Source organism: Anarrhichthys ocellatus, unplaced genomic scaffold (assembly GCF_004355925.1).
Source record: "Anarrhichthys ocellatus isolate YVR2014 unplaced genomic scaffold, GSC_Weel_1.0 scaffold21, whole genome shotgun sequence".
Classification (NCBI taxonomy): Eukaryota; Metazoa; Chordata; class Actinopteri; order Perciformes; family Anarhichadidae; genus Anarrhichthys; species Anarrhichthys ocellatus.
This window is the reverse complement of record NW_022280051.1, coordinates 1,309,983-1,331,462: the sequence shown is the minus strand read 5'-3', so window position 1 is coordinate 1,331,462 and position 21,480 is coordinate 1,309,983. Positions and strand designations below refer to the sequence as shown.

At 41.8% G+C, this 21,480-nt stretch overlaps 1 protein-coding gene across 1 annotated transcript in view; it reads right to left on the bottom strand.

The window, feature by feature from the left end:
• The window catches only part of col7a1l (collagen type VII alpha 1-like), a gene marked incomplete at its 3' end in the record, with an annotated part of 35,243 nt that extends 14,054 nt beyond the window's left edge, over positions 1–21,189 (bottom strand). Inside the window, exons 1-36 of the mRNA XM_031859283.1 lie at positions 21,177–21,189; positions 16,611–16,797; positions 13,545–13,725; positions 13,068–13,227; positions 12,212–12,305; positions 11,226–11,399; positions 10,753–10,913; positions 10,200–10,329; positions 9,967–10,083; positions 9,621–9,776; positions 8,961–9,077; positions 8,687–8,833; positions 8,456–8,575; positions 8,107–8,265; positions 7,627–7,740; positions 7,287–7,436; positions 6,641–6,778; positions 6,148–6,294; positions 5,813–5,932; positions 5,579–5,725; positions 4,801–5,064; positions 4,495–4,634; positions 3,916–4,039; positions 3,461–3,604; positions 3,105–3,292; positions 2,644–2,724; positions 2,456–2,473; positions 2,340–2,366; positions 2,102–2,167; positions 1,325–1,405; positions 1,192–1,218; positions 977–1,021; positions 789–863; positions 606–701; positions 406–432; positions 174–227 (exon numbers count right to left, since the gene is read on the bottom strand). Coding sequence (XP_031715143.1) covers positions 174–227; positions 406–432; positions 606–701; positions 789–863; positions 977–1,021; positions 1,192–1,218; positions 1,325–1,405; positions 2,102–2,167; positions 2,340–2,366; positions 2,456–2,473; positions 2,644–2,724; positions 3,105–3,292; positions 3,461–3,604; positions 3,916–4,039; positions 4,495–4,634; positions 4,801–5,064; positions 5,579–5,725; positions 5,813–5,932; positions 6,148–6,294; positions 6,641–6,778; positions 7,287–7,436; positions 7,627–7,740; positions 8,107–8,265; positions 8,456–8,575; positions 8,687–8,833; positions 8,961–9,077; positions 9,621–9,776; positions 9,967–10,083; positions 10,200–10,329; positions 10,753–10,913; positions 11,226–11,399; positions 12,212–12,305; positions 13,068–13,227; positions 13,545–13,725; positions 16,611–16,686 — 4,065 coding nt within the window. The remainder of the gene's footprint in view (positions 1–173; positions 228–405; positions 433–605; positions 702–788; positions 864–976; positions 1,022–1,191; positions 1,219–1,324; positions 1,406–2,101; positions 2,168–2,339; positions 2,367–2,455; positions 2,474–2,643; positions 2,725–3,104; positions 3,293–3,460; positions 3,605–3,915; positions 4,040–4,494; positions 4,635–4,800; positions 5,065–5,578; positions 5,726–5,812; positions 5,933–6,147; positions 6,295–6,640; positions 6,779–7,286; positions 7,437–7,626; positions 7,741–8,106; positions 8,266–8,455; positions 8,576–8,686; positions 8,834–8,960; positions 9,078–9,620; positions 9,777–9,966; positions 10,084–10,199; positions 10,330–10,752; positions 10,914–11,225; positions 11,400–12,211; positions 12,306–13,067; positions 13,228–13,544; positions 13,726–16,610; positions 16,798–21,176) is intronic.
• Positions 21,190–21,480: the final 291 nt, after the last annotated feature.

Below are 21,480 nucleotides of genomic sequence, written 5' to 3'. Positions count from 1 at the left end.
AGAGAGAGAGAGAGAGAGAGAGAGAGAGAGAGAGAGAGAGAGAGAGACAGCAAGAGAGAGAGCAAGAAAAGAACAAAGAGGAGAGAAAAACACTTTCAGTAAGCAACTCTGGCTCTGATTTATCTTTCAATGTCTTTTGCCTCTTCTAATAATATTGTCAACAATGTGCTTACATCTCTTCCCGACTCTCCTTTGTCTCCTTTCACACCCTGCTTCCCACGTAAGCCCTTTCAAAAATAATTATCAGATAAAAATGAAACAATGAACATTTCATCGCTGGTAACATCTGATTCATTAAATCACTGGGCATAAGGCCCATTATGCATGTAGACACCATGTATGGTGCATTTTATAATTACATTTTCCAGTGCAACCTTTTAAAAAGACTAATAAATAGATACTTACTTTTGCTCCCAGCTCCCCAGGATCTCCCTACAGAGTGCAAACAGCAGAAATAACTGGTCGATGATTGGTGCATTCTGTGACACTTCATACTGCTTCCTCTAGAATGACTTTATGTTATGCAATATGATACCATGAAACAACACAAGATCATCATTGCAATCTTGGGTTAAGGCCCCAAAAAACGATCACTCTCAAGTTACCTTAACAGATATTCCTGGTGAGCCTGCTGGTCCTGACTGGCCAGGTAGGCCTGGAGCTCCATTGACCCCCGATACGCCAGGAGGCCCCTGGGGACCCTGTAACATGCAGTGTGAAACATTTGAACTGTCCTGAAGTTAACTGTTGGAAAACTCCATATTAGTTGTTTTTTTTGAAGGACTCACTGACGATCCTGGCTCTCCTTTTCGACCAGGAACGAAATTTGCATCTGCGCCAGCTATAACGTATCCAGGCTCTCCCTAAGTGGTAACAAGAGGAAAGAAAGCATGAACCTGTATTCACAACAGATGATTTTCATCCTATGAGCTCAAGGAAGCAATCAGTCTAAAGTAACTGAACATGTTAGACTTACTCTGTCTCCTCTCTGTCCCTTTGAACCAGTGAGTCCAGGTAGACCCTACCACGGAGAGACACAGGAAGAGTGATTAGGAGAAGAATTTGAATGAACAACATTGAACAAGTCATTATTCTGATAGATGTGTAGAAAATCTGATTGTTTAATGGTGTTAAAGGTGGTTTAGGGGTTAAGGTTTTGTCCCCTAAATGTATTCGTCATGTCGGTCTTACCATATCACCGAGTAGGCCTTGAGGGCCCTGAAAAATGATAAACAACAATAAATATTTTCAGAGGCAGACCTAAATTAAATAAACTTTAACCAGGTCACAGTGTGAGTTTTTGTTTTTTTCTGAATTAAGTTACCCGTTGGCCGGCCGAACCTGGGGATCCGGGTCTCCCTGGTCGTCCTGGCAATCCAGGTATACCATCTGTTGCAGGAGGCCCCTGTCATATCAAAACATTATGGTCTGTGCTGGAAAATAGAATAATAGACATACACAGCAAAGCCACACTCACCCACACAGCCACTGCTATCAAATTGGATACAATGAAAATGAAAAAGTAATTACAACAATGATTTGATATACTGGACCTATGGAGACAGAGCAGTTGTGCTAACATGCACTGTAACTGAGTCAAAGATCGAATAACAAAAAAATCAAAAAATGTAATACAACATGAAAATGTACTTTAGTAAAAGCCATAACAACACTGACATTCAGCTCTAGATGGACTGAAAATTACTGGACTAATTTAAGAAATTGAGTCTGCTGCATCTCCATCTTATTTTATTTTATTTCATTTTTGTGCATCCCTGTCATTGACTTTGACTAACGCTGTTGTACTGGCTAACTCTCCCTTGCTTTGTAGTAAATATCTGTTGCAGTGCACAATGCACAAATGGGGGAACCAAAAAAATACATTTATCTTTCACCGGAGGTAAACCAAATATGAACAGCACATTTACATCTTTGTTTGTTTCTGTGCTTGTCACTGCTGCATACGTATATGACAAAATGTATAATAGATGAAGCTAAAAAAAAAGACAGCTGACAGGTAAGGCAATCTTGACAATTAATGACGACAATGATGACAATGGTGGTATGGGTGTGTTTGTGTTTACTGGATGTTGATTCTTACCCTTTCTCCCCTCTCTCCTTTGGAAGAAGTAAAAGGATCATACTGTCCAGGGCTTTGCTGAAATCTCTACATAAACAAAACAAAGACTACAAGTTATTCTAAAAGTTGAATTAATAGCAATGAGGGTACATTTATGCAGGACAGAGAGGGGACAGTGGAAGGAAAAGTCATAGTGGCAACAAAGTATTATCACTTAATGGGTGTCATAATGTTGAGAAGAACACTTGATAAAGCATACCAGACCGCCGAGACCAGAACCATCTCCCTGAACAAAAAGAACAAGAATACAAAATATAAATAACACTGCTTTTGTGTATATTTCTAATTTGTAATAAGGCATTTCAGTACACTCACCCTTTCCCCTTTCTGACCCTGGATAAACAAAGAAATGATGGTTGGTTAATCAAGAGAAGAACTCAAGAATCAAACTATTGTTTTTGTGAGAAATCGGTGATCTTTAAACCACGATGCAAACACAGAAACGACACATTGTGCTGCTGTTGAATGCACTAGGGAATAAAAAAAAATGTGATTCTACCAACCTTCACACACTGGGAGGAGCAGGGACCCTGAGGCTTAAGCAACTCCTCTGGGTCCTCAGTCGGGGTGTCCAACTGAGCGGACTGCAAATTGACACGAGGAAAAAGGAATTAATTATGGACTTGTTAAAGATATTCAACTGACAGAATATAGAATTAAGTGGCGGAGATGGCTGTGTAATGCAGCTCCAGTCACACCCTCCACCGCTCTGACGTCAACATAAAGACAAGTCAGCTGCAGTGTTCCTTCCAGTCTTTGCGAGTCAATTAAAAAGTGATCATTCATGCATAACCATCTCCAGTGGTGGTTTGGGCAACATCTCCAACCCTGCAGCTTTTCTCCATGCATTTACTTTACATGTGCAACTTTAATATAGTGAGTATCACCTATAACAGATATCGGTGTAATAACAAAGAAAGACAATAATGTGACAGACAATATTCTTGCTTTGTTTGTGTCTTGCCTCATCGTTAAGTTTGAACTCGGAGAGGACCTCCTCACTGCAGATGATATTGATAAATTCTCTCTCTATGGAAGGGAAGTCATCAAAGGTTGGTGAGTAGAAGATGTTTTTGTAGCTGGTGGGTGCAGCTATCTTATTCAGCTCCTCGATGTCTGCATTAGAAACTCCAACTGCCAGGACACTGACACCTAGAGAGAAACAATGGTAAGCAGGTTTTCAAAGTCCTATTTATCATATATTCATTTGAAAAAAATATAATGTTGCTCTGCTATATGCATGCTTTTTTCTACAGTAAAACTCATTGGAAACACCATTTTGGAGCGTTTAAAATTTTTCTTTCCAATGGTTTCACAGACCCAGAGCACGTGCAATTCTGGAGGGTGGCAGCACGTCATCCTGGGCCCTGCCATCCGTAATCAGAACCAGAACATGGGCCACATCCTGCCTCATCCCCAGAGACTCCTGGAACAGTTCCTGCAGAACGTAGCTGATGCCTTTTCCTGGTGGTGCACAGAGGTATTAAACCTTTGGGAGTTTTACATCGTTATATGCTGGTAGATGAAATGTACTTGTCTGAACAGCACTGTTTTGAGGTACTGCAGTGACGTTGCAAGGGACATGCACCATATAGACTGTAAGCAATGCACATCTTCAATCTATAAATTATATATATATATATATATACATATATATATATTAGATGTTTGAGGCTGTGACATCAAAAGCAGGACCTAATTAGTGTTATAGGAATAGCCTGCCAACGGATGATAGGTGGCAAAGTAGTGTGCACATTTGATTGAGTGTCACCAACCTGTTTTGGTGTTGCCTCCTCCATAACGTAGTGCTCTGAGCGCCCTGAGCACAGAGTTTCTGTCTTTATAGTCATGTAGACGGAATTCAATTCGAGGCTCATCGCTGTAATGAACCACGGCTATCTGAGAGAAAATACACATCATCATACCATCATCTAAATTGCATCCGACTTTGAGCTATAATTCTGAATTGCATTTTAATCCTCCTCCTCACATATACTATATATATATATTGAGAGAGATATTTGCTGCATGTGCCTCTTAGTTGGCTGCCACTCTTTATGATTACAAGCCATGTGGCATTGTGCCCTGTTTATCCTTTCTGAAAATGTTTGAGTCAGATTCTTCCCACTTGGACAGGTGAAATAATGGCACGTTATGCTCCTGCTAATGGCACTGGCTTACGTCTCACTGGAGCAGTTTGCTAACTGGCAGCAGCTATTATCATTTAAAATCCAGTTTTTAATTGTTATTGTCCTGCCACTCGAAAAACAAACTTAGGGCCAAAGAGCAATATCGTGACCGGAATCTCAAGCTGGAACAATATAAAACAAAGAAAGTTTTACTGAGAAACCAACCTGTGTGCCCTGAGGACCAATGACAGGGAAGTAAGTGGCCACCCGGAATATGAAGTCTTCCATCTTGATGAAGTTGTTGACACCGATGCTGGAGGACTCATCCACAAGGAATACTATGTCTGCTTTGGTCTTACCACACACTGAAAAAACACAAAAACACACATACCGTAAATACATATTCACCATTTAATGTCTATAATGCGTTTGTGTGATGTGGACACTATATGCACCCTTTATTGCTTTCATAGAATATTCTCACAGTAGATTGTAGAGCTTAATCGATATCCATTTATGAATAAACAATACCTGGTCCTGGCGGAGCTGTTGTCTCTGCACGGAGTGTGGGCAATCGAAGAGAGGGGACTTCTGCTGCTTTTGCTACAGGGACACTTGGCTGACCTGGAGGCTTCTTGGTGGTTATGGATTTAGTTGGTGGCACAGCGATGGGGTGCCGGGTGGTCCTCGCGACTGTGCGAGTGATGGTAGTGTCGGCGATGGAGGCGGTCGTGATACGAGGGGCGACTGTGGCTGGCACAGACTGGACTGTTACCACCGGGCGTTCCTGTCCCACTGAGTTGCACAGAGACATAACATCACTGACTACAAAAAAAACGAAATCAAACTCCAGCAGCAGTTGCTGCAGCAACAAATGGGTTTCAGCAACAGGTGGTGTTCATTGTTGCAGGGAACTAAAATGATAGATTCATGATTATAAATAGTTTTTGTTATTACATAGAATTGTTATGGATGTACTTGTGTGTTTTTAAAAAGTTAAAATTGTGTTTATAAGTATTTTTTACATTTAAAAAAATATATATTTTGTTTGCACAACTTCAAACACACACAGAGAACTGACACTGTGTAAGTCAGTGTGGACTTAAACTGTAGTAAGAGCAGAGCAAAGAACAGCATCTAATACAATGCAATCAATATGTTAAACTATATTCATTATGAGCGTGCAGTATGAGTGGAAAAATATACAACTTACATCGTATATACTTCACAATCAATAAGCACAAGTATGCAAGATAGAGGTTTGTCAATGTTTCACAGAGCTAATCAAACCATTTAAGTAGTGTCTTACATATTCTCTGATACACGGTGCTTATAGGCCCCTCCACTTCTCCATACAAAGGTCTGATGCTAAAAATATAAGTTCTTCCATACAGCAAATCCCTGATCTTATAGGAGCTGAAACCAGGGCCCAGGGTCTCTGTTTTAGTCTCCAACACTGAAAAGAGACACAAAGAAGAAGAAGAAGAAGTTAAGTTGCGTGATGGTAACGTGATGATTAACTAAAGGTGAAACTTTGTCAGACCTGAGATGTGCCTCCAGGAGAGAAGGTATCCAGACACAGCAGCCACACGTGTCCAGTTCAGAACAGTGCTGCTGTCTGTGGTGTTCAGAGCAGCAAAGCCATTTACTTTTGGAAGATCCACTGAAACAGAAAGAAACGCATGAATGATGAAATAAAAATGAATAAATAAGCGAAACAATAAAAAGATCCGATGTGTCTGGCTATACTACAAAACTACAGACATCTCTGTACTATTTGCTTTACATATAATTGTATAAATATCTCCCTGAAACCTCTGATTGAGAGCCCATCATCTCATATACTGTTCCTCACTGTTTCGGGCAGGCAGGACTCACAGGTGCGTGCAGTGAGCAGGACTGGGCTTCCCTCCTTATTGCCCACCATGGAGGACACCTGGATCTTATAAGCCGAGCTCTCCCGCAGCTTGTTGATGGTGTAGGTGGTGGAAGCAGCAGATACCACCTGGGACTTCTCATCACCCCCTAGAGCAGGGAATAATACAAATCCAACATGTAGAGATAACGAGAGTGTGAAACAATATGATTGTGTGCTCAGTTACAGTTAGAAGTCCACAGAGTGATCTATGAGGAGCTAGTAATTACCAAAACGATGCACGATGGTAGTAACAATTTGTTGTGATTGGAAAACATTTTGTAAATATCAATTTCACAAATCACAATTAATTTTGTAGTTACCGGTCTGTGTACATAAAACTGTGCAAACATAGGTAGATGCATGTGTACACATGTGTGCATACATGCATGCATGTACAGTATGTAAGTATTAGGGTGTAAGCACACATGGTTGACTTTTCATGTGGTCCCTTACCGAGGAAGGGGATCCAGGAGATTTTGTACCCAGATGCCCCTGATGTTTTCCTCCACGACAGGGTGAAAGAGTTGACTCCGATGTCCACAACCTTCACTTCCCTCACTGCCTGGATTGGCTGTGAGCCTGAGACAGCAGCTGGAAAATAAACACCAAATAACCATGTTAGGTGATTTTACAACATTGAAATGTGTTTTTTCCAGAAGTATCAAAACACTCGTCCTAATCAATTCCAATCATGATGCAACAAAAATCGGTATAAAAACATCAATACATTTCATCTGAGCTGGATGAGCTGGTGTTCACACACCCTATCATTTGTCGTTGTAGTAAATGTAGCACTTGGAGCTTGGTGAAACACCTTAACTTTGACAGTGATGAAGTGATAGCAGCTCTGCTGACTTAGACACAGGGACACACACTACAAGTGACAACGACAGGAACTGTGGTTAAAATGGGAAGACCAAAGTACATGACTTGTCAGTCAAACAGAGACTGCACGAGGGTGCTGTGGTACGGGATGAGGAACTTCGTTCTCCCTACCCATTTAATTACAATGGCGCGCACAGCTGCTGCACAGAGCTATTTAGATCTAAAGATGAATCACGATCAATTAAAACAAACTGGGAGACCTCACTTCCTGTACCTGTGAGCTGAGATAAGGAGATTTCTGGTCCCTCTGAGTTGCCATAAACTGCACAGATGGTGATCGTGTAGGTGGACTGTGGGTTCAGGTCTTCCATACGATGGAAAAGAACACCGCGATCCAGGTAATGGGACTGAGGGCTGCTATCACCTGCAAGCATGCAGGTACATACACGACACAATATTACGTACAGAGTAGGGATTATCTACGCACACAATTTGTCTTCATTATTTTGGACAAAAATAATAAAGGTTGTCTGACAAGTTTGTTTGATTGAGCTGTGAAAACATGTTCCCCATATTGGGCTGAGGCAAAGACAAACTTGAGTAAATGTAATCACCGGTGTTCCAAGAGAGTTTGTACTCAGTAGCTCCAACAATCGGACTCCACTCTACATCTACGGAGGTACTGGTGTATGACGACACCTTGAAGTTGGACACATAGCCCAAAGGAGCTGAGACAGAGGAGAAGGAAACGTGAATAACATGTTCTTGTAAAAACATGGTTAATTACATAATTTCATCGATGATATGCAACAGAAATACTCATGACAAATTAAACAGACTGATTGATTTCTAACGTTTCTCTAACCAAGTTCCTGTTTTCCTGTCCTGTTAATTCACTCAAAGAGACTGTGGTCTGTCACTTTCAATGCAAATGATTCAAATTAAATTGATATTTTATCAATGAAAAGGACATACAATATTACACTACTTACATTTTGTGACACAGCGGTGATTAAAACTTTGGAAAAATCCAAAATAATCACTCCTAAACCTCAGTGGTACTTCAGGTGGGAGGCACACGTATTGTTACTCACAAGTTTTGAAGGTAGCACTGATACCGGGTCCCATCACAGGTCCAAACAGCACATAGAGAGACAGGACGTACTCAGTATCATGCGCTACATTCCTCAGCTGGTACTCCGTGGTGCTACCATTCAGGGCCAACTGCCTGGGACGGTCCCGACCAACAAACTCTGAAAATAATATCAACATTGACAGCACAGTCACATCACTCTTTCTCACATTTGGTTATTCCTCACTCATTTAAATATACAAGAGTGTACAAGAGTCATGAGGTGTATCACAAGAAGAACCAGGGCATAGTTTTATGATGTAAACAAATCAGAAAGGATGAAAATGAGAGAAAGTGACATAGTAAATCACCTGGGGTGGGTCCCCAGGCCAGTCTGTATCCTGTGGCTCCTGGGACGCTGTTCCATGAGATGACAGCAGTACTGGTGCTCACAGCAGACACCTTCACAGTTTGTACTGAGCTGCTTTCCACTGACACAGAGAGAGAGACAGAAAGGGCATCTTCAAATCTAACCTAGTCTAGCTCTGTTGTACTTTATCCACTCATGTATTTTTGTTCTTCCTAGAAAGCGTCCTAGTTACATGTCTTCAATTTGGTGGAGGTGATGGGCCCCTCGATGTCTCCAAAGATGGGGTTGATGGTGATGGTGTACTCAGAGGCTGAGTGGAGGCCCAGGATCATGTAGAAGTTAAAGTTGTCCCCAAGGTTTATGCTCTCTATGTGGCGGTCTGACAGACACACAGAGGCACACAGGCTCTAATGTCACATTTTTAGGCTTTATTTCACAAACCAAGGTTATTTCTTTTTTGCTACACCCTTGTATTCAATTATGTGGCAAAGAGTGAACCACAGTACCTGGGGATTCCCATGTCAGACGGTATCCTGTGGCACCCTTAACTGATGCCCACCTCGCCTGGACGGTGTCTGTGGTGGCGTTTTGGACCAGGAACTTCTGAACTTGAACCAGCTTTACTATGAAACACACCCATACCCACACAAACACACACATATACACAGAGTCACATACACAAGTTCAACATTTCACTTTAGTTCATACAGTGATCAACAAATCATAGTAATGCCAGAAAGTAAGGATCATTTAAAATAATGTAATGAAAATAAAAAAGCACACAAATGTTAATTAATTAAAATCAAAGCAAAAACGTTATAGATATGTATCTAGCGTAACATGAAAATTGTGATAAAGGAGAGTATGTAACAAACATAATACTGGTATTTTTATTCTACAACAACAGCACCATGTTGTGGAGTTATTATAGTATTACACCTTGGCGTTTGCTTCCTTGTATTATAGCTTGTCTCATACTCTATTACATGACTTTGTCCTGCAAATGTTGAAAGGTTACAGCTTTCAAAGCTGTTTTCCTGTCAGTGTTTAGTCAGTGTAGGGAGTTATGTATGGTAAATGAAATTAACTTAAGTGTGAGAAAGTTGGAAAGTAAACTAATATAATTATGGTGTATAATTATGGGGTTTTCACGCCGATAAACTTACATGTCTTGCCCACTATTGAAACCGTTTCACTTTGTCCTTGGGGGTAAATGGCATAAATACTGATGGTATACTTCTTATCCTCCTCCAGGCTGTCAATCACGTGAGAAGAGGTGTCTCCAGGAAGCAAGTTCTCATAAGTAAATCCTGGTCGGTTGGCTGCAGAGGAACAAAATCCAGAAGAATACATGAAATATACATTCAAACAACTTTAAATTTAAATGATTCATCTTTACCAACGAATTAAAAACACGATTATGATTACAAATACTGCAAAAACATTTCTATACTTTTGTGCAATGCGTCTGGTGTCAAATGGTAATAATTGCACGGTGTAATGTTGGCATACATCTTGGGATGAAGATCTTGAATCCGTTGAGCTTCCCTAGAGGATGCGTCCAGCCCAGGCGCAGAGAGAACAGGCCCTCCTCAATAACACGGAAGTTTGACACCTGAGGCAAAGGGGCTACAAGGCAGAACATTGCTGATCAGGGAAGCAAGGTAAATCCTAAAACAAATGTGCAGAAGTATTTGTGTATTTTGTAAAAGGTGGGTGAGCAGGCAACGGCGTGTGGAACCCACTTGTCTGGACGGTGATTGTTGCAGAGTCTCCTATGAGGCTGGGGTAGATGGCGTAGACAGTGAGGGAATAGTCGGTTGTAGGAGTCAGCTCCGTCACCACTGCTGTGCTAACATCTGCCTTCAGATCAACCTGTTACATACAGGGAAGACAATGGAAGGAGCTTAGCGTGTGCATGTGTGCATGCATCTTTTGTTACTGTAACATAATTATCTGTCTTTCAAGGGTATACCACAGTGTTATCATGAAAACAGTATGCACAAGCATAAACACAGAAGCGCTGATATTGTTAGAGAAATGGATATCATACTGGTCCTATTAATGCTTTGTTGCCAGCTGTGGAGAGCCACACAGATGGAATTTTCACTCAAATCACTCAGGCTGCATTGAGAGATGACTCACTGCATTTTAGTGCTGGTCACAAAGGTGGCATGCAGTTTTGGTCATTAGCAGTCCTGAGGAAGAAGAATTGAGTGATGTACTGTCGTGGAAAATAAGACTACACTCCGTTACAGTCCAGCTCAATTATTATCATGCATATGCGTAATGCCTCACTTGTCTCTGTTGTGGGGGCAGGTGTCCACTGGAGCCAAGAGGGTCGACTAGGAGACGATATCCGGTGATGTCGCCTGTGGCCTCGCTCCATGTCAGTCTGAGGGAACTGTGGGCCAACTCGCTAACTTGCAGGTCTCTGGGACCCACCACACGTTCTTCAACTAGGATTGGGAGAAGGAGGGATGGGAGGAAAATATATATGAAATATATATGTAAAAAAGGAGCAGGGAGCATGTAAAACATTTAAGTCGGTCTGGATGGAAGAATTTGTGAGCAAGATAAATCCATCTTAGTGAGTAAACTGCACAGCAGAGTGAAATCAAAGAAATCTATTAAACATCTTACTTTTCAAGCTTTTATAAACCATCAAAATAAATAAATGCAAACAGCTGTCAGTATGAGGGAAGCTTTGAAAGGATGTCTGAGCTTGTTATGAAAGACTTTGCTTTCATACTGCGTGTGTATTGACTCACCAGGCGGGGATGTTTTCACAGGAAGGGGTGGTTCTGAGGCGGTAAAACACACTCTGCGTGACAGTTTGGGAAGGATGGTTTGAAGGAGAGCGTAGTCAGTGCCCAGTAATAGGTGCTTCTCATGTGGCTCTGACACAATCCTCCTCAGCTCTGACTCATCAGCTCCCTTAACACCTGGTCACAGCAGAGTCAAAAAAAAATCAGTACTCTTTACACACTTATTCTACTAATATTTGACACGCTAGCTAAAAACAACTTATCTCAATTTGACTGATTTATTTAAAATCAAGAAAAGATGTACAAACACATACATACTGCAGACATACGCAGCCTTTAGATGCATGTATCTGTACAAATGTGTTATCAATGCTATACAGGCCCTACAGGCATATTGGTTTTGCACTAGTAGTGCACTCGGAGCTTCTCTGCGGGAGTGATGAACGAGAGCAGCAAGCCGCAGTGGCAGAGGTGCAGATGGAGGACACTGAATCGTCTAATGAATAATGGCTGCGATTAGCACACCATCGGCTAATGAGCAGTAATTATTGCACCGCTCCCAGCTGAGGAGAGTAAGTCGTGGGCTTCTGTGCTCATGCGTGTGTGTAGGGGAAAGGGAAAGATACGTGTAAGTACACTTGTGGGTGAACAGCGGTGTGTATTCATGAGTGGGGGAAAGGCTTACTATATAGGATAAAGAAGCTTTGCTGATGCAACACACGGTATCAGACAGTGAACTTTTACATATACAGTGTAGCTGAATACATATACAGTGCATAATATACCTGCATGTGTGCACTCAGACACTCAAAAAACAAGAATCTCTCACACGCTCACAAATGCCCACACTGAATCCAATGAATTCAAATGTATGATGTGAATTTCTGACGGCAAACACTGCAGATAAGCTGGCAAAGCTCGGATAAAATGTGAGGGGCCACTGCAGTGAGGGTGTTGGAGGAATTCACAATACCAACTTCCACACTCACCTATTGCAAAGAGAGAAATCCCATTGTCAGCTACAGCTCTGGCTGCGGCGTCGACCTGGTCGTCCGAACGTCCGTTTGTGATCATGACAACGATCTGTACAAAAGAGAGAGGAACAAAAAGATTGCGTGAAAATGTGTTGTGCTAAATCTCTGGTTTGCGAGGTTTATCCTCCTTCCACACAACATTTCCTTTGGGTAAAGAGAGCATATCCTTGCAATCACAGCTATGCTCAAAAAGCCCCCACGGACATTTGAGATGGTTTAACTCATAATTGAATACATAATTAAATAAATCGAACCCAAAGACAGAGTGGAATTCAATGATGCTGGTTTGCAACAGAAACTGATCATTTGCCCATTAAGAAAAATGTACCCAGTTCATTCAAAGTTCACCTCTCAGTCAATGAAGACGATATGATCGATATGAAAATGTAGCTGCTTTTCTGCATGTGCTCTGGCTGCACAATTCAATATATGAGTCTAGTCCTCAATTACCTGCCTTCCCACGTCAAGTGTGCTGCTGCAAGATGATTCACACTCAGAGACAGAGAGGAATGCTAACCAGCTGTTTCTATACGGAGGCTACACTACAGTGTTCGACTTTCAGAGAAATGTAGCTGACAGAAATGGAGAGCTGTTGGAAGAGCATTTGGATATTTGACGACGCACTTATGAGACAAGTTTAATTCAGTTGATGACGATTGCAATTGGGTTAGGTTCCAAAGTTAAGACCAGTACAGTAGGCGTAATCAGTTTGTGGGAATGTTTCAAGGGTAGATGATAGCTTCTTCTATGCAATCCTTATACGCAGTCACCCTGGATTGGTTTTCACGTCTCCCTGGTTGAAGCATTGTACCTTTGGGGTATGGTCTCGACTCATGACGGGGCTAAACACGGGGTCAACCAGAAACTGGAGGGCATCGCCAATCCTCCTGGATCCCCCCTCATAGGGGAGGTCTTTGATGGCTCTGAGAACCTCCTTCAGTGAGCTGTAGTCTGTCAAAGCAATCTGCATCCTACAAGGAACAAATGACAGGGAAAGCACAACTGGATCAAGTAGAAATAATGGAACAGCTAATGCAAACATTGCTTTATGTGTATATCTTGTTTCTCTGAATAAAGTTCCTAAGCCTCTAAGCATGTAAATGCATTGTATAATGCAAAATAAAAGAAGTCAACAAAACATTTTGTAAAAGTAAAGTAAGTCTTTCTGCTGTAACAATCATCTGTGGTAAAAGTCAAAGGAGACGGTCGTGATGGCGACTAGTTAAAGAGGTCTGTACTGTGTGTAACTCATCGACATGTTGTGCCCGTGTTTGTATTTGAGTTTTACCTTGGCACATCGCCAAAGACAGTGACTCCGAAGCGGACCCCCTCATTGCCCATCACACTATCCTGGTAGGAGGAGACGATGGTTGAGATGAACTCTTTGACTCTGGTGAAGCTGGTCTGGCCCACACTCCATGACTCATCCACCAGAAACACTATGTCTGCCTGCACCACCGTCCTGCATGCTGAGGGAAGAAGAATGTGTGAATTAGTGTGCGCACAAACACCAAGGAGTGAGGTGCAGGGGAATGCATGTTTAAAAAATGAAGATAGCTGCATGCTCTTTCCCTAACCTTGTACAATCAAATAAGTTTTCTTTTTTTTAAGGTTAAAGGGGGAGGCTGGTCATTCCTAAATATCCCTACGCTGACCACCAGATGGCAGTCATGTTCCATCATGATAAGATGTGTCCTTTTACTTGCTTCTGTCAGGCAGCCAGAGCACCGCACAAATCCCCATGAATGTTTAATGAGACACAAGTGAGCCAAAGAGACTATCAATATTCTGAGCACTCCAGCAATAAAACTTTAGTACAGCGAAGAGGAACGCTTAGAATAATAAGGTAAACACACCCAAAATCAGGGTCAGTCCCTTCGCTCGAGCAAACAAGCGCTTTAAACGCAAGGATCTGCTGCGTTTGGCAGGATTCAGATGCGTTTTAACGTGTAGTTATAAGCCAGACGCACAAAAAAGGTACGCTGATGCATTGACTACACACACACTCACACACATACATTAGCTCTTGCAACTCTGTCTCAGATGCACACCATTGCACATATTCCACAGATGTACAGTACTTTACCAGCAAACGTACACAGTCCTCACAGAAATCTGCTGCGTGTGCAAACGTCCTCTGAGTCAATATTCTGGCATTACATATGCAAAAAACCACAGTGACGACAGCATTGATTAGGCTCGTGAATAAGAGAGAGGCACCACTGATTGTTCAGTAAGTGATAACTCTGCTGTCCTCTATTTCATTACAGAGCTTTCCCGCCTCTATTATCTCGCCCTTCTTCCTTTGGCTGCAATCCCAGGATTCACTGGGGGAGACATATGTCTCCAGCCCGTGGCGCACTAACATTATGTTCTCCCTCACACACCTATACATCTCTGGCCACACACCAAGGAAACAAAATATCTTTGCGAATACCATTCTGGAGCCTTTCTCTGGTGCTGAGCTACTATCTATGACCACATGGAAGCTTTATTGTCATATTTTTAGCAATAGTGGATTCATCATTGATGAACACGGTTAAAACCACTGATGCAGGATTCAACAATGTTGGTCATCTCCATCCTGTGTTGGCCACCAACAATCCTTGCATACACATGTGGCCTACCCATATATTGGGATACATTTTCTTTCCACATTGTGGAGACTTTGAGCAGGGAAGCGACTGGAGGCTGGTCCCTGTCAGACAGACAGACTGAGGTGGAAAAAAAAGATAAATTATCCAGAGGTTTGTCTGTCTGCGCAGGCAGGTGAGAACCACATGGCAAGGATAAAGAGACATCACATGCTAAGGGATTAGGAACGGTTTTCTTGAAGGTTATCTATGCTGATATCTCAAAGGTTGCGTACACCTGTTAGACCATTGATTTACGCCTTAGATCTAGCTCATATGCCACAGAAAATTCTGCCAGGAAAAGAAAATGCCCACGAAATAATGATGCACTACTGCAAACCATCAGAGAGCACAACTCAAAGGGCCGTCAGGATCAGATTTTATCCAGACAAATGAAAGTAAAAGTTCATCTAAGAAGAAGAAGAAATAAAGTAATAGCAGGAGCGGAGAAGCTACAAAGCGTAGGACAGAAATGTTAAATGAGATGTGACGAAGGCGCAGTCATTACTCCAAGATGTGTTTTTAGTGACATGTACCTGCCCTGCTGGACAGTCAGGGGGTTTAGACAAGTAAGTCAGTCTACTACTCTCCTCATTATGTTATGGATATAATTTGAATTCAATGCAGTCCATTATGTAGTTGAAAGACTATGGAGAGAAGAATAAGAAAGTGAACAACTAGCAGGTGAACATAGTGGAGCAGGTATTTCCCTAAAGAGTTGGTGGAGACCAAAACATAGATAAGAAGAGAAGGAATAATGTCTTGTTGGGGGACAAGAAACATGACTCCAAGTGAATGCTAATGTTGCTCTGCTATCAACTTTATAAGGTGATACGTGAGTGTGATGTTTACAGCTGAATACTACTGCCCAGTGCAGTTTTTAAATCACTGCACATGCGTACATTGTGTTGAATTAATGGCTCATTCATTTAAAATCGACCACATGCCCCTACTTGCTAGACAGTCATATGATGACACTGACAAGAATAAATAATGGTTACAGTTAAATGGTAACAGCAGCTTCAAATGTGTCCTTGGGTTATTTATATCCTTCCATAACTCTGCCCAACAACTTTACCAATCACTTTCTGCCAACTAACATTCCATGTGGTGGAAATCTAACTTTTGATTGGCTGATTGACCTTTTGGCGACATCCAGTAGCACCTGCGGCTAAGGTTCTGTATCTGGGAGATGAGTTTGACAGGCCGGCAGACAGACTGCTGTACTCTACATGAGGCTAGCAGATGTTTAACAGTCTGGAGGGAAAGTGGAGCCGGGTTAGTGTCTGCCCCGTGTATCAATCCATGTGTGGAGATTTAATGATGGCGCACTCGCTCAGACTGTGTTCGTTGAGCACCTGCCCTTTCTTTGGCCGGAGAAATCAAGTCATCTAATTCATGGATCTGTGCACACTGCTCACAATCAGACATATGGTGTTGACTCAGAATTCAGTAACTGTAGGTGCCAAACTGATGGTGCTATAGGGTGGTATATCACGGGTTAGAAAATAACAAAACACATATCGAAACAAAGAAAAAGGTGACTGAGGGAGTGAGTCACAGACGGAAATCTTGATTAAATGAATGGGAAAAAAACAAAGAAAAAAGCTTGATGGTGCTATATGGGTATTTGAAAAGAACATAGAAGAGGATCATTTGAGGCAAATTCATGAATTGTGTGTTTGAGTGTATCCTTTGTGTGTAGGATTGTCAACCGTTACCTTCAGCTTGTGCTGTGACGCTTTGATGAGAGAGAGAAAGGGACAGTAGAAAGATCCACACTGAAGAGCGGCCCATAGTCTTCCTCCTTCGATCACCTGCTCCTCCACCCAGTTCTTCTTCTCTTCACAAAACCCCTTCTTAAATTCCACTCCACAACCATCAATTCCAGTTCTTCTTTCCTGTTATCTGAAAGCACACAGATGAATAGAGAGTGGAAAAACAGTCGTTAGAGGCACGAAAAGATAAAATATAATCTGCAATTTTTTTACAACATCCTGTTGTACTTTCACATTTCCTGTGTGCTCTCTGCGCTCTCCAACCTCTGGAATACTTTCCATTCAGTCGTCAAGACATTCCTCCAGATATTGGATGTTATCCAGCAAGCAGTTAGATTTATTTGTTTTTAATTAAGGATGTTTTTTCTGAAGAAAATCCTGAAGAGTACATGTCAGGTCAATAAAACCTTTTCATGAAACTTGACCATGTCCAACTGCAATTATTATCTTTTTAAATTATTATTATTGTAATCATTTAGGCCAATGCACATGAGGTTAGCATAATGTTGCACTCACTCCCATCATTATGTGCACATTCCCTGTAAACAGTTTTACAACAGATTCCGATGACGCTATGGAAATAAAAGCATCAAAAAGGCTTTTAAACTGTCCACAACCCGGGTATTAAAAGCAGTTATTGAGTGTAAATATTATTAACATGAACGTTAAAAGTTATTACACCAATAAAGGTTGACCTGGATGGATGGCACTGTCCACACTGTTCATAAGTGAAGAAAAATCCTAGTTTAAACTCTTTGTGCTGTTGGTGAATATACCATTTGGACTGAAGACAAAACAGTAGCTACTGGACAGCTTCTAGTTCAAGTAGCTTGAAGGGTAGAGATGCACTGTCCTCATCAGAAAATTCAAGCGGTGCGACAGGTTTAAGGGAGCTCTTGTATGAGTCGACAGGTGCAAAAGATATTTGGACTGGTCAGCCAAACCTCTGGACGATGTTGTCCGAGACTGAGGATTACCTAAACTTCCTGAGGGCCTGCAATGCCCTGGAACACACAATGCAGGGGTGATTATCTACAGAGCTAAGGCCGGGGCAGCATGGCTAATCGCTTCCAATGTGTGAGTGCGCTTTTCTACATTGCACTTGGTCAAAAAAATGTAGCCCCGTGGCAAATCTGTAACAGACACCAAGTGTGTCTAATTACAGTTTCCATCAGCCCCTCTGTTATGTTTTGTGTGACACCCATAGTGAATTTGTGGTAAAACGGAACCATGTGAGTTATCTGCAATCCAAAATGTAGTTATTTTTCTGCTTATACTGTATATATGGTCATGTTTTTGAAGCATGTTTTTTTTAATGCGTGGGATGAATGGTGACGGTCCATGGCAGCGTTTCAACGAACAACACAGTTCAAACAACACAGCTGTTCTTCACAGCAATGTACTGTTAACGAGAAGGGAGTATTAGCTGTTCCAGAGTAAATGGAGGTCCAGGAACACTCCAGGAACACTCCAGGAATACAGAAAATCCTCCTCTTTTTCTTTTTTGTCAGACAGGTTAGCATGAATGATATTAGCCTCATATTAGCCTCAGGCTTATGACTTGGCATAAGACACTGAGTGGATGCAATTCAGTCCTATTGAAACGTTGCAGCTGCTTTACCAGCATATTGTCCTGAAGATTTAAATCCTGGAGATTTAAAAGCAAGAATTGAAGTATAGTGCAATAACACTAACGTATTGTAGTGTCTTTAGTGCATATGTGCGGCTCAATAGTCCACTTCAAATTCAGCTTAGGAATCCTGCAGCCTGAATGTGTTGAGTGTTAAATGTATGCTGAGGGCCACAGAAATGTATCAATAGAAAAGGCTACAAAAACATTCTGTTACGTGAGCATAATCAATGCCTAAGTAGAGTAAATCCAAAACTTAAATCGCCCTGGCAAAGGGAATCATGCAGCAGTAACAGATTATCCCATTTGAAATGAATGAACCTCCATCAGAGAGCAACACGCTCAACGCATTAACTGTGATCTCGGAAAGAGTTTGCGCTGGTGTGTTTTACATTAGCTCGCTAACTCCCACACCCACATAAGTGTGCATGTGTGCCTAAGTGTCTGTGCTGTAGGAGCATGTGGTTTTGCAAATTTTTAAACCAAACATCAAAGAGAGATCTGCCTTCGCTATACACGAGATGGAAATACTCACATCGATCAAGCTATCCGCCAATACATCACTTCAAATGTTTCCTCGTGAGAGCATATTTCAACCATAAATTAATATGAGGAAGCACTAAAAAAATAAATCAGATCAATGTAAAATAATCGGAATTCCATGAAATACCTCAGTGTGATTTGACCACCTGTTCCGAGTCTGCCAAAGCAAGAATGGCTTAAGGCTGACTAGCTTACAACCTCTGCAGATGAACTCTAATGTATCACAGCCAAAAAACTACCCCACCCTCCCCCCCCCTCACATACCAATGCAAATCTAAGATCTGTCTCAGCATGTATCTTCTTATTAGTAAAGTGCAGAGAGGACAAGTGCAGAGAGAGGAGAAAGGCGTGTTTTGATGAATGAAAGCGAGTGCAGAAGTACACAGTTACTTTCTTGTAGCCATCCTACAGCGGGATTTTTAAATAGGTTCGCATGGGTGTTCATTAAAGCAGCAGGCAAATTCGATGAGATTATTCTTGAAAAGCGTTTGCTTTTCATGTCATCACAGGCCAAAGGTGGCAGAAGTGTCCTGAGGCATGCAGCGGATCCTTGTTGTTCAGTAATGTGCAAAAATACAGCAGAAAATAAAAGAGTTTTGGATTTAGCTTGACCAAAAAAATGTATTTCTGAGTTCATCCAAATGATTTTGAAAAGATTCAATGAAATTGCAATAACTATGAGCCTACAGCCCTGCCAGCAGCTCTGCCAGCAGCTGTGTTTTGAGGTAAATACTAACATCAGCATTTTGCAAGTATTATGTTTACCATGTTCACTGTCTTAGTTTTGCTTGTTAGCATGCTAACATTTGCCAGTTAGCACTAAGCAGACAGAACGACCGAGGATGATGGGAGTTAGTTTTGCAGGTATTTGGTAATAAACCAAATCATGAAGCAAATGGCATTGGCATTATGAAGGAAATGTCAGGGGATAGCCAAAATCATTGCAATTCATCTACATGAGACCATGACTACCTTTACAAAATTCCATGGCAATCAATAGGATAGTTGTTGAGGTATGGAGGTCTGGAAGTGATGGACATTACCGACATTGACATTCATATAATCATACTACAAATCCCAGCTCATTCCAACAAAACCTCAATATGTCCTTGTTTGTCATCAGAAACCCAAGTCAGCTCGTCAGACATGACTCGAAACGATCCCACATCAAAAAACACGTGCACAACACTGCATCCATGCCTCACACCATGCTGGGATCACAAGCACTTTGTCCAGAGTATTGTGTGTCCGAGACCTGTAGTTTATCACTGCCCTGAGAGGATTAATGTTGCAAAATGAAGTTTACTGTCTCTGATACTCCCTTTCTGTTCCCTATCTCATTTTCTCTCTCTCTCTCTCACACACACACACACACACACACACTCGCTCACACATCACACACCCTGCAAGTCTAACTGCGCGTCAGCTATTTCTACATAATGGCATTTTCCACCTCACCACTTCACAGGATGGATTATCCCCATAGGTGGGAAACTGGTTACAGTGAAAAGGCACACACACACACACACACACACACACACACAGACACACACAGACACACACACACACAGCTCAGGACACATCTATGTATGATAGCCGATGTCTTTGGTGCAGTGAAATTCAGATCTACAGCTAAAACACACACACAAACAAATAAAAGCACACACACAGCATACTGTCTTAATGTTCCTTTGCATTTGCAGTCAGCCAGCGCAGACAAGTCTAAGCGTGGGAAGGGGAAAAATCCACAACTCATTCTACATAGTTTCATCTCCTGACAACGCTCTTACAAACATCCTGGCATTCTCTTGTTAGTCATGACTACAGTAGAGCTGAAAAGACTGTAAAATGAACGATATCTGGTTTTTATGCTGCGTTTAGAGGTGTACAATAGTTGCATTAACTCCTGCAGAGAAGCTGCTCATACCAAAGATGAACACACACACACACACACACACACATGCATTCAGGACATCTGCACTGCATGGACATGGGGTGTGTATTTGTAAGTGCATGTTCTTAGACGGATTGCAATGGCACATTTGAGGCAATTACTGTACCTTATCACATGAAGGCAATTCAGGCAACAAGAAAATGGACAAACAGCAAACACTAATATTAGACAGTAATGCTGTTTAAGGAGAGATTATACTTTAAGGAGCAGCAGTAAAGACTCAGTGTAAAAGGTGTTGGCTTAAGTCCAAACACTTAGGCTGTAATAAGGGAATCTGGGCAGTTAAGAATTCAAAACTCTCAGTAAAGCACCATATTAAAGTGCAGTTAAAGTTATGGGTTTTGACTACGGTCCTAAAATGGGTCCACACAATCTCACTTACCAATGCAGACAAGTGAATCATTGTTATCTTCCCAATCCAGGCGACCTCTTGACGGCCGTAGGGGGGGGGGGGGAAATATCCCCTAAAATACACAAAAAGGTTTCATCCAAGTCAGGGGGAAAAAAGTGTGGAATTGATATTGTACTCCTGCAGACGGCGTTATCAGAGATATTCGACTGAATGGTACATGAGAATCAATGTGCGTGTCTGTGTGAAAGAGGAGGTGGGTGTGTCTGAATGTGTGTAAGAGTGGATGAATGACAGAGACTTTCTTTCCTGGGCTCTGCTGTAGCACAGAAAAGTT